This window comes from Biomphalaria glabrata, chromosome 4 (genome assembly GCF_947242115.1).
Source record: "Biomphalaria glabrata chromosome 4, xgBioGlab47.1, whole genome shotgun sequence".
Classification (NCBI taxonomy): domain Eukaryota; kingdom Metazoa; phylum Mollusca; class Gastropoda; family Planorbidae; genus Biomphalaria; species Biomphalaria glabrata.
Window position 1 is genome coordinate 56,290,943 of NC_074714.1, and position 12,570 is coordinate 56,303,512.

At 30.8% G+C, this 12,570-nt stretch overlaps 1 protein-coding gene across 4 annotated transcripts in view; it reads left to right on the forward strand.

Moving 5' to 3' along the window:
* Positions 1-12,570, forward strand: part of LOC129925698 (potassium channel subfamily T member 2-like) — an 82,931-nt gene that overhangs the window by 41,806 nt on the left and 28,555 nt on the right. Inside the window, exons 1-8 of one of the 4 annotated variants that reach the window (XR_008777402.1) lie at positions 1,195-1,541; positions 3,174-3,245; positions 4,140-4,268; positions 6,162-6,258; positions 6,912-7,101; positions 8,312-8,483; positions 10,962-11,043; positions 11,606-11,965. The exons of 1 other annotated variant lie outside the window; for it this stretch is intronic. Coding sequence is in view for 1 of the 3 variants with exons in the window: in XM_056025778.1 (XP_055881753.1) it covers positions 3,174-3,245; positions 4,140-4,268; positions 6,162-6,273; positions 6,912-7,070 (472 nt within the window). In the remaining 2 variants the exon portion in view is untranslated. Of the gene's footprint in view, positions 1-1,194; positions 1,542-3,173; positions 3,246-4,139; positions 4,269-6,161; positions 6,274-6,911; positions 7,102-7,228; positions 8,205-8,311; positions 8,484-10,961; positions 11,044-11,605; positions 11,966-12,570 lie in introns of those variants that run through there. 2 more of the 4 variants (XR_008777401.1, XM_056025778.1) reach the window with 2 other exon arrangements.

The following is a 12,570-nucleotide window of genomic DNA, read 5'->3' on the forward strand; positions in this document are numbered from 1 at the left end:
ATTTTGTACATGTGTCTCTTAACATCCTTCTATTTCTTCGGTAAGTTATCCCATTCGGTGTTTTTACCCAGTATGATCTCGGGGTCTCCGCTTCTGAGATGACCACTGCTGGTTTCTTTTGCATCCACACTTTGCTCCCAAGCTGAATGTGTGGTCGCTCGGTGTGCCTCGCTGTTTTGTTGTAATATTTTGCTTGATTACTTTTTCTTGTTTTCCAAGCATTTTCTTTTTTGTCTGGGATTTGAGGTCTGAGATAGGCCTCCGTTGTCGGAAGATTTGCCCTCAGACGGCGGCCCATGAGCAGCCGTGCAGGTGAAGGTCCATCAGGGCATGGAACATTTCGAAATTGCAAGAGGGCCATATATGGGTCTTGACCCGACGTTCTAGCTTTATTTAGAAGCTTTTTCACTGTTTGTATGGCCCGTTCTGCCATACCATTAGATTGTGGAAATCTGGGGCTAGACGTAATGTGCTTAAATCCCCAGCTTTTAGAAAATTTCAGAAATTCTTGACAAGCAAATGAGGGTCCATTGTCACTAATTACTTCCCTTGGAATACCATGTCGAGCCAATTGTGATTTCATATGTATGATCACATCTGAAGCCTTTAGTGTTGGGATAAGATTTATCTCAAAAAAATTACTATAGTAATCTACAAGCAGCAAATAGTTTTTACCGAGATACTCAAAATTTTTTAAATTAGATATTTTTTTTTTTTAATTTTTTTTTTCTAAATTTTTTTTTTTTTTAATTTTTTTTTCTAAATTTTTTTTTTTTAGATAATTTTTTTTTTTTTAGATAATTTTTTTTTTCTAATTTTTTTTTAGATATTTTTTTTTTATTTTTTAGATAATTTTTTTTTTCTAAATTTTTGTTTCTAAATTTTTTTTTATTTTTTTGTTTTAAATTTTTTTTCTAAATTTTTTTTTTTAGATAATTTTTTTTTTTTCTAAATTTTTTTTTTAGAGAAATTCTTTTTTTAGATAATTTTTTTTTTTGTTTTTTTTTTTCTAAATTTTTTTTTCTAAATTTTTTTTTTCTAAATTTTTTTTCTTCGATAAATTTTTTTTTGGGTAAATTTTTGTTTCTAAATTTTTTTTTATTTTTTTTTTTTTTAAATTTTTTTTCTAAATTTTTTTTTTTAGATAATTTTTTTTTTCTAAATTTTTTTTTTTAGAGAAATTTTTTTCTTTGTCACTGACATCAAACTCAAGGCAAAGACATGTGAGTTTGATTTGCTTAAAGATTCCCTAATAAAGGATAGGATAGTTGGTGGCATAAGGAATGAGAACACCCGAGCAAGACTTTTGAGAGAACCAGATCTAGACCTTAACAAGGCAGAAAATATATGTCGGGCAGCTGAGGCAACTGAATGGCAGCTTAAGCTCATGAATGAAGAAAGTGGGGTACAAGTTGTGAATTCAGCTACCAATAGCTTTAAAAGAACAAAAGGAAATGTGAGTTGTAGCTATTGTGGCAAGGAACACAGACCACGTCAGTGCCCAGCTTATGGGGATACCTGTCACAAATGTCATAAAAAAGGTCATTTTTAGTGTGCAGATCAGTATAGATAAATTTTTTTTTTTTTTTTTTTTTTTTCTTAGATAATTTTTTTTTTTTTTTCTAAATTTTTTTTTTTTTTAGATAACTTTTTTTTTTTTTCTAAATTTTTTTTTTTTTTTTTTAGATAACTTTTTTTTTTTTAGATAATTTTTTGGTAAATTTTTTTTGTCTAAATTTTTTTTTTTTTAGATAATTTTTTTTTTCTAAATTTTTTTTTTTTCTAAATTTTTTTTCTTAGATAAATTTTTTTTTTCTAATTTTTTCTAATTTTTTTTTTCTAAATTTTTTTTTTTTTCTAATTTTTTTTTTTTAGATATTTTTTTTTTCTAATTCTTTTTTTTTTGGTAAATTTTTTTTTTCTAAATTTTTTTTTTTCTAAATTTTTTTTTTTTTTTAGATAATTTTTTTTTTCTAAATTTTTTTTTTTTTTCTAAATTTTTTTTTTTTTTCTAATTTTTTTTTTTTTTGATATTTTTTTTAATTTTTTTTTTCTAATTTTTTTTTTCTAAATTTTTTTTTTTTTTTTCTAATTTTTTTTTTTTTTTTGATATTTTTTTTAGCTAATTTTTTTTTTCAAAATTTTTTTTTTTAGATTTTTTTTTTTAGATAATTTTTTTTTTTCTAAATTTTTTTTCTTAGATAAATTTTTTTTTTTCTAATTTTTTTTTTTCTAAATTTTTTTTTTTTTTTTTAGATAATTTTTTTTTTCTAAATTTTTTTTTTTTTCTAAATTTTTTTTTTTTTTTTTTTAGATATTTTTATTTTTTTTAATTTTTTTTTTCTAATTTTTTTTTTCTAATTTTTTTTTTTTTTGGATATTTTTTTTAGCTAATTTTTTTTTTCTAAATTTTTATTTTTAGATTTTTTTTTTTAGATAATTTTTTTTTTTTCTAAATTTTTTTTCTTAGATAAATTTTTTTTTTTCTAATTTTTTTTTTTCTAAATTTTTTTTTTTTTTTTTTTTTTCTAATTTTTTTTTTTTTTTTTTAGATATTTTTTTTTTCTAATTCTTTTTTTTTGGTAAATTTTTTTTTTCTAAAATTTTTTTTTTTTTTTCTAAAATTTTTTTTTTTTTTCTAAAATTTTTTAGATTAGAGTCAACTGCTCTCATGTCTTAAAAAAAAAAGATAAAGTTCCCATTTCAGACCTTGTGATCTATAGGGCATATGATGTTAAGGTCATCTGTTTATTTGGCCAACAATTAATAAGAAAGGTGTCATGTGGCTAGCACAATGACCAACCACCTTTACTTTGCCCAACTAAATTCAGGTACCCATTAGTGTTGGGTGGACTTCAGGGCGCCCTAAAAATCCTGAAATAGAAATCCTGAAATAGAAATCCTAATCTTCTCTGAGTTTCAAACCCAGGATCCCCAGGTTTCAAAGCTAAGCACTTAACTATTCAGCCACTGCCTCCCCCTCCCATGTCTTGCCCATCTTAAACCTTCCAGTAGTTTTTTTTCGTGTCACATCTTTTCATTTTTAGTTGTTGATCTAGTATGGGTTTATAAAGAAATATCTTGAATTAGTATTGTCTATCAAAATTTTTTAGCATTTTTTTTATAAAGTGAAAATTTTAATAATAGCCTTTTGTTTTTTTTTAATGTTTCAGGCCTGACGCTTTGTTCCTGGATACACTTGCTCATTTCCCATTGGTCTATTACATGACTGGAAGTATTTGGAGGTACAGTGTCTAAAGTATTATCAGTAACTGATCCTATTTCTTGTAATTTTAGACGTATTGGTAGTTACTATTAATGTGTTATTAATGTGTTAATCTAGTTGTTTATTTGTTCTATTTATGCTTTAATCTAGTCATTCATTTTTCCCTATCACTTCGTTTCATTTGTCCCTTGACTTTTGGTCTAGGAGTACTGTGAAAATTTAGTTCACATAACCAAATCTCTCCACTTTACCTCATCAGCAGGTGTTCTTAGCAGGATATTAAGATCCATTATTTTATGTTATCCAGCCAGATTGACCCTTTCTTCATGTTCCCTCCACTGTACCTTGAAGAATGATTTTAGACAATGAGTCATGTCTTACAATATGTCCAAACCAGCTCATCAGCTTTCATCTCTTCACAGTATTAAGGAGCTCCTCCTTTTTGCCAGCCAGTCTTCTATTCCTGGTATTTGATACCCTGCATTTTTCTGTTCTATTCTCTCAAAGACTTGGATTTTTTTTTCAGTCAACCTCAGCATTAAATGTCAAACTTTTACAACCATATAGGAGTACATAGACCACTAGCCAAGAATAAAGTTTTGTGTATTTAAATAAAAAAAAAGTAATGAGCCCATTTTAGATCTAGCTAGTTTGAGGTATTGAAATTTTTAAGAGTTTACACAAACATGTAGTCAGTATAATATGAGATGAAATGAAGACTAGCCCAAACCTTCTTGTGAAGGCAGCATTGGTGTGGGAAGCATTGAGATCACTCTGAAGTACATATCACACAAACAGGCAGACATCCTCACCATTTAATTGTATTTATATGTAAGGTCTAGTTACATGTGATTTACATTTTGTCAGTATGTCACAATGGAGTAGATCAATCTTAATGTTGTGTCTGTTCCAGTGTGGATGATCTCCTAGTGGCTAGAATCACTCAAGACAGTTACCTAGTGGTTGTCAAAAGAAATCCTGATTCTAATTACGAAGGGGAAGAGTTTCTAGAGGATTCCTCCACCATTCAGAAAATTGTTAGGTAATACATTTCTTAATTGCATTACAGTAAAAAATTGAATTTGTTTACTATGCTAAATAAGAACATAACAATTGGTAGCAAGCCTGAATAATTGTTAATCATTTTGGTCTACACAAATTTCATTATGAGTTTGTATTATCAAATAATGGCAATATCTTAGATTCTTAAGATTAAGAATAAGGGCAATAAAATTAGATTGTTCACACACACATGCATGCATCCATTACTTTATTAGTAAGGGCAGGGGACAAGTTCAATTCTGCTATATGAATAATAAATAAACAAAATCTATATCAGAACTTTCAGAGTCATGGATAAAAACTAGTTTCATTACTTTCTAATTAACAAATTATTTTTGTGCATTTTTTTTTATGTACATATTTAGCTAAAGAATTACCTTTTGACTGCAAAAAACTCATTTAGTTTTAGTTTTGTTCCTTAATTATTGAATTCATACATGCAGACACTATGCAAATAATGTATTGAATTTTGAACATTTATTGTAGATCATTATTTGGGACAAACATGTTAAAAACATTTTGCTAGCTCCAGAGTTTAGACTTAGTTTAACTTCAAAATCTTTATCAATAGTTAATCAGTACGCTAGTCATCAACATTTAGTTTGTTCCATTCTGCTAGACATAGACCACTGTCTTTTAGGTCTTGTTGCTTAGTTTAGCTTGAATTTTCCATTGTCCTCTCTCTTTGTCTCTCTTGTTTTTTCCCTCTGTCCCTCTTTCTTTCACTATTCTTGTCTAGGTCAGTGTATTGTTCTCATTCTAAGTATGCAAGTAACATAAAAAAAAGTTTAAAAAAAAAGACAATTCCTTCTTTATGAAGCTGACAACTCTTTGTAAGAGGGATTACTTTGCTCATAACTCTTAATAACTTACGAGTTATAGATTTTTAAAAAGTACAATTCCCCCCCCCCTCCCCCCTGCACATCACCAAAACTTCTTCTTCCTTGTTCTCATTATTATGTTGGAGCATTCAGATGACTAGACCAATATGTGAGATGAACTGCGCAATGGTTTCAAAATCAGGGAGCTCTCTGTATAGTTTTCTTTCTATAGGGGTGTTTTGGGGCTAGTGTCTTGATTGGGCCTTTTGATAAAGTATGCAGTTTTTAAGGACATGATCAGCATTCTCTGGTGATACTCCACATGGGCAGATTTTGCTAGTTCCAATTTTCATCTTCCTCAACATATGTTGTCTCATTCTGTTGTGTCTGATTCTGAGGTGAAAGATTAGGCGTTGATATTTTTGGAATAGGCATTGTCTTTCTTGTGACTCAGATGAGTCTATTTCTTGTTTAATCTATTCACTATGACCTAAACAAATCCTGGTTAAGCCCAAAACATCAAAAGACAGTAGTCTTGACTACAGTACTGTGATATATGTTATGCGCTTCCACGGTGATGAGTAATTGAACTATAAACAAACTCAAAGGAGGTAATGCCGAACTCAATGCTGGAACAGCAACTCCGACGAAAGGCCAACAATCGATAAAAGGAGTCGACTCAATGCGGGAACCACCGGATGTCCTCTATTACTAGCTGTCTATAGAATTCTTCTTATTCCTACTGTATATGAGAAAGTGTCTAGATTCTAGCGTCTCTTAGAGCATTCTTAATTTTCAAAGATCTATCACTTCATTTGTCACTAAATAAAACTTTCCCCTTATTCCGGAAACAATAACCTAATTCCTAATCATGTCATAACAATAAATGCTCTGAGTTTGACTTAGTGATAAGTACAAATTATTTACTTACTTCTATTTATTAATAGTTTTATTTAATAATAATGTATTAATGAGCTGTCCCAATATGAAGAAAAATTTCTAACAAACTAAAAACTGACAGCTTTGAAATATTTTGTTTTTCTCAAATGAAGGCTGTTCCCAAGTGTGACTGTATTGACGGAGTTGACTCAGGTGTCTTACATAAAGTTCATGGACATCTCAGGGCTGACTTTGGCTTCTAAAAATCTGGTCATTTACAAATGTGTACTTGTTTTTTAAATAGAACTGTTATATAAAAGAGGACTTTTGTTGAGTATAAGCTTAAATTTGCATTGAGAAAGTAGAATGAGAACTTTTATTGAGAGCTTAGATTTACAACTTAGATTGAGATGAGAAAGAACTTATCAGCTGTATGTACTTTGGTATTCTCATCAAAATGATCCCAAGTTTAGCTCTGCTTTCTGCCATCCCTTGCAGGTCATCTGTTTCTGTTGCCCACAGTTAACAAGGTGGTCATGTGGCCAGCACATTGACCAATGTCCCTTATCCCCAATTAATGTAAGGTACCCATTTGAACTGGGTGGACTAAGAGGTGCCCTAAAGATAATGAAAGTTAATATCCCAGTCTTCATCGGGATTTGAACCCAAACTCCCCACTTTGCCTCTGTTGTTGAATTGTAATAAGTTGATTGAGTTTCTCATTTTATAGATTGCAGTGAATAAGACAGACAGTGTTAAAAATGTTAATGCTCAATAAAAACAAATTTGTCACTTCAAGTTAATATTTGCCTACATGTAATTAAAGTGTATAGGATATACAGTGAACATTATATAGTTAGGTAAGAAGTGAGGAGAATGTTGTTGAATTTGAGTTATTTCAATGTATAAATTATTTTTTTCAGAGGCACAAATCCACATCTGGGTCACATTTGGGTGAAATTTTCTGCTTACCATTTGCTGCAGGTCATTTCTTTTCATCCAGCATGTTGGACAACTCTGTTATATCAGACATTCACCAAGAGTTAACTCATTTCTTTTATTTGACTTTTGCTGGGCATTAATGGAGAACAAGGTTCTGGACATTTGTCAAGTGTAAGTTTTTTATTTTCAAAATATAAATAGAACTTTGAAAAATTTAAAATCTACTTAGTTTTTAGAGATAGCCAAGAAAGTCAAAGTTTCAGCTTGTTTGTTGTGTATGTTTTCAATGTTCCTGAAGAATTGAAGATTATTACATCATAGCCAAAACCTCTGACAGGATAGCAGGGAATGGCAGTGTGCAGGGTTTGAGCCTGAGAGGATCTAGGCAATGTCAAGTGCAAACCACACTACCAGGATTGTAATTGGAAATCCCTTACCACACTTGCAATATTGTCAATGCATGATGTCAATGTTTTCTTTCAGCTATTTAACTAAAATAGACAAAAAATGACTACAACTAGATGACTGATACATCTACAAATTTATGAAGATGAACAGTCTTGAGAAGAAAAATGATGTATATTTAGGCTGCATACATTTTGAAATAAAATTCAAGTTTGAATTCAACCAATGAAATATTTTCAAACCTACATTATATACAAATTAGCTTAACGAATATTCTTCATGACTATTCAAAGTCAAATTTACTATATATAGCATTAGTCATTTATTAATTGAAAGGGGAACTTATTTTTCCTTCTAAATTCCTTATTTTTGTAGTTTTAATATAATTAACTCTCTCTGGAGGTGGCATTAAGGATGTGCTACTGGAGATGGGATGACTGTTATTTATTGTTCCCCCCTTTTAGACCTTGTGATCTATAGGGCAGATGATGGTTAAAGAGCAGGATGTCATGTGGCCAGCACAATGACCAACCGCCTTTACTTTTCCTAACTGAAGTCAGGTACCCATCAGAGTTGTGTGGACTCGGGGGTGCCCGAAATTCTAAATCCCAGTCTTCACTGGGATTCAAACCCAGGACCCTAGGTTCGGAAGCCAAGTGCTTATCCACTCAACCACTGTGCGTCATCAATTCTTCTGTGCTTGTGGTTATGCAAATCATTTATATCGATGTTTCATTAATTTGACTAACTATGCTTACAGTTTCCCTAGCTAGCTATTTAACCTGTTACTGATGAAGGTGACATTTGATCAACATAATGATCCGTCTTTAATTTCTTCAACAAAAAATACTCAAAGGGTAGATTAGTAAATTTTCAGATTCAAATTTAAAAAACAACAACTCAGGTCCATGGCTGCTATCTGTCATGCCTGAATAGATTTTATAAAATCCCTGAACTTTTTTTCCCCATATTCTAGTGAAGAAAGCTACTGTCAGGAAGTACCAGATGTATGGTCACCTGTACGAAGACTTTTGTTGACAGGTAGGCAAGTACCATTTGCTATCTACAGAACCCAGTCAGTGGACAACCTTAAGGTACATGCTTCAAGTTCTTCTGGACATAAAGCTGACCACAACACTTAAACACTGGTAAATATCAAATTAATAATTATAAATTATTGTCATCAGATTTAAAGATTGCTAAAAGAATCAACACATAGACAAGAAAATAAAAAAGAACTGGATCAATTTCAAAGCTTGTTTTCTTAGAAGAGTCTGAAATAATTGATCTAAAAGTATGTCAAGTTGATTAAGTTAGGATAAATCCAGAGACTGTCTCTTGGGCTCATAAAATGTCCTAAGTTAATTAACCTTCTTATTTAGTAATACTCTTAATCTCTGCTTGACATTTACAGACTGTAGTCATTGTTTGTAAAAAATGTTTGTTTGTAAAATGTTTTACATAATTCGGATGTTCCTTCAGAGTTGAAGATAGGTTACTTCCTAGTCCAAACCTCCCGCAGGACGACGGGGGATGGGAGCAGGCAGGGTTTGAACCCTCGACCGTCAATAAATCCGAACGACAGTCCAGCACGCAAACCGCATGACAAGGCAGCCATCCTTATCTTCTTCTTATAAACATTAACAACCATCAGGGTTGGCCTAAGGCAAAGGCAAACTAGACAACCACCTAGGGTCTCCAATTGGTGGGGTTCTCACACAGGACTCTGAAAAATTGTTTTTTAATGAAGATATGGCGATAATTGTCCTCACTATTATTAATGAGGACATCATTAACATTTACATCATATTCTATAGATTACAGAGATATTACCTCAAAAAAGAAGATAATTACATTCATCACATTTCTAGTCATTTATGTTAATCTGTGACTTAAACTCTGCTAAGTGGTTGGGTTTCCTGTACTGGCTGGTTCAAGCCATTCCATTCTCTACTGGCACTAGGGAAGAAGCACTTGTAGGACCTAGCCTATGGAGTAAGAAATGGGCCTCTATCATTGTGGATCTAAGTATTTGAGTAGGTTTGGCTGATCTAGTGGAAGGCATGAATTTTTTTAGAACAAAAAAATAATGAAGACCAAATTATTTAATAACAAAAACAAAAATATGTCCAGAATTATTTAGCATCATACCCATAAATTAACATTTATTATTGCTTTTATTTAAAGTCTTTAAATTTGGTCCTGTTCTTTCACTACCTTCTTTTCATGTAAAAAACTGTTTTATCTTGTGTTATGTCCTCCACAAGTAGTGGACTTCAACAAAATGACTCTGAAACTAGATTAGTCTCTTTCCTGGCATTTCACAATAAACAGTAAGTGGGTTCTGGATCTTAAAGTAGAGTTCCTTTTATTTCTGGATCTGAGAGTAGAGTGCCTTTTATTTCTGGATCTGAGTGTAGTGTAACTTTTATTTTTATTTCTGGATCTGAATGTGGTGTACCTTTTATTTGTGGAGCTGAGTGTGGTGTACCTTTTAATTTTCTTCTTTGATAGTATCTTAGTGTTCTATTTGGCTAATAGTCAAGTTTCTGTATCAGATGGTAGAAGCTACCAATGCTCAATTTTGCCCACCAGCATTACCCATTATATTTATCCCGGTTAACTGTTTATATTAACTCCCATTATCCCTTCCACCTCAGTTAATAAAGAATTGTGTTAAAGTCTTTTTTCATCTTCTTATATTTCTTGAAATGTAAAAGCTGTATTGATATATTTTTTTGTTATTGTATCTATGCCTCATAAATATAAAGTCTGCAAAATTAACCTGTTTGCACATCTTATGGAGTCATACAAAAAGTTTAAAAATAAGCCAAGTTTTTGCTTCTTTCTTTTTTAATGAAAACTAGTCATTTATAATAGCAAGCATGAGACAATTGGAGACCTTAGGCATAGGGATATGTTGGCCCAAATAAAACAAAAAAATAATAAGTGAAAAAAAAATTATGCAGTTTATTAAAACATTAATAACATTCAGGACAATTATCGACATATCTTCATTAAAAAAAATAATTTTTTCAGAGTCCTATGTGAGAACCCCACCAATTGGAGACCCTAGGCGGTTGTCTAGTTTGCCTTTGCCTTAGGCCAACCCTGATGGTTGTTAATGTTAAGATAAGAAGATAAGATGTTAAATCTCTTTTGTAAAAATAAAATATCCCCTAAGCTCATGAACTAGACATGGTTCAAATTTGTTTCATTTTTCTTTTTTTTTAATGTATTATTCTAATTAAAATGTGTTTTTGCTGAGAACTACAATGATGGATAACAAAATCAGAAACAATGAGTTAAAGACCAAAATACTTCTGTTAATAATTTTGATCAAATCAGAGCTTAAAATATAATATTGGTTAAAATTTCATTTTTTCTTCGTTGGCTGCCTTCAGTCATAAATTGATTTTGGCTCATTTTTAGGAGCAGTTCTTGCGGTGGTTATTAAGCCCTATTCTTGAGAGGCATTCTTGCCACATACATCACACATGAAAGTAGAATCTGACTATGTGTCAAAGCAATCATTATCAACTGTCTTTTATTTTCAACAAAAAGAGAATTATTAAGTCAGAGGACTTTTAGATATTGTTTGTAAGTTCAGTTTATATATATTTCAGGTCTGAAGGCTACTCCATGATGGGCAGCCTATGTCATCACCAAGCCAGCATCTAACTGTTAACTCCTTGTTGGGGACATTGTGTGAGTAATTGTTTAGCATTCATGTCACCAAGGTTACATTTGTTTATTGGGACATAAATTAAAAGTTGTTTTTTTTAGATATATAAAACCTAAACATAGATTGAAAAGAATAAAGAAAAATAAAGTATTTCTGAGAATTTTAAGCCAAACAAATTTAAAAGAAAAACATTGAAAATACTTTTTTTTAAAGACAATACCTCCTTTATACAACTTATAGAGTGATTGTTTTTCTCTTATTTAGCTATGAATGCTAGATTAAAAAAAAACAATGGAACTTATTTTTTTTTTACTCCTTTTGAAAACATGTAAAACAAATCAAAGAAGACAGGTCTTCTAAAATAAGTTTTGTTTTCTTATTATGAACATTCCTTTTTGATTGAAAGTAATTATTACTTATTGATTTAATGAAAACATTCCCAATTTACTTAATGCTAACAATCTCTATTTACTGACTGAAAGAGTTAACTATAATAAACTTATTTGAATTACAAACTCATACAATTCTATTGATGTTGAATAGAAAATGTTTAACAAACAATTCATTATTGGTTGACTATTTCAGCTCTGTCCTTCAACCAGCATCAATGTGTGTGACTCCCAAGTGGTCTCTCCAGTGTGTACAAGCATTGGAGCAGAAAACAAGGTGACAAGATGGAGAAGGGTCAGTCCACTCCTAAAAGAAGCACACTATAATGAATACACAGGTGTTTGTGTACAACTTGTTGAATTTTTCACTCACATCTACTTTAGTCTCTTGATGGGTAGCAAAGACATAAGCCTTTAACTGACTGAGCCAAGGCTTAGGCCCTGAATAGTTACATGTAGTCTGGGCGTCATCATCAAGTTCAAGGTTAAAATATGGACAGCTTTCAGTAAACTCTCACCAGAGGTCATTTCTGGCTGGAGAGATTTTTTATAGAGTGTAAGTACTTAGGAACTGGCAATATCCTAATGAAAAATATTAATATTTATAATTTGATTGCTAAAGCACAGTTCTATTAACTGATGCCATTTCTTAATGATGCCAATGTAATGTTGATTGTTTGGTAATGCTCTTGTGGTTAAAGCTTTAGCAAATATGAGTTTATCTTTTTGACATTTTTTAAATTGCATTTACAAGTGTTGTATTTTAAAGTTCTACAGTGTTATTATAGTTGTTTTTTTTTAACATTTGACTTTTTTAATATTGTGTATTATCACTTACATTGTAACACCATATTGTGTTCAAAACATAAATTTGATGCCACATTCATTGAAAGGCATTTTTTGTTATACACTAAACATTGAAAGGCATTTTTTGTTATACAAGTCCTACAAAAAAAAATATTTTTTTTATTCAAACATTGTAGTATTCAGTACTGTGGAAATCATTCTGTATGTTGAAGTACTTTCACATAGACTTTGACTGTTTTTAATCAAAATTATTAATGTTTTGTTATTTGTATGCATATCTACTTCCTCTTATATGTTTTGGCAATAACCCATTTATGCCAAGTGATCCATTATTGGAACACTGATCCCCTTGGT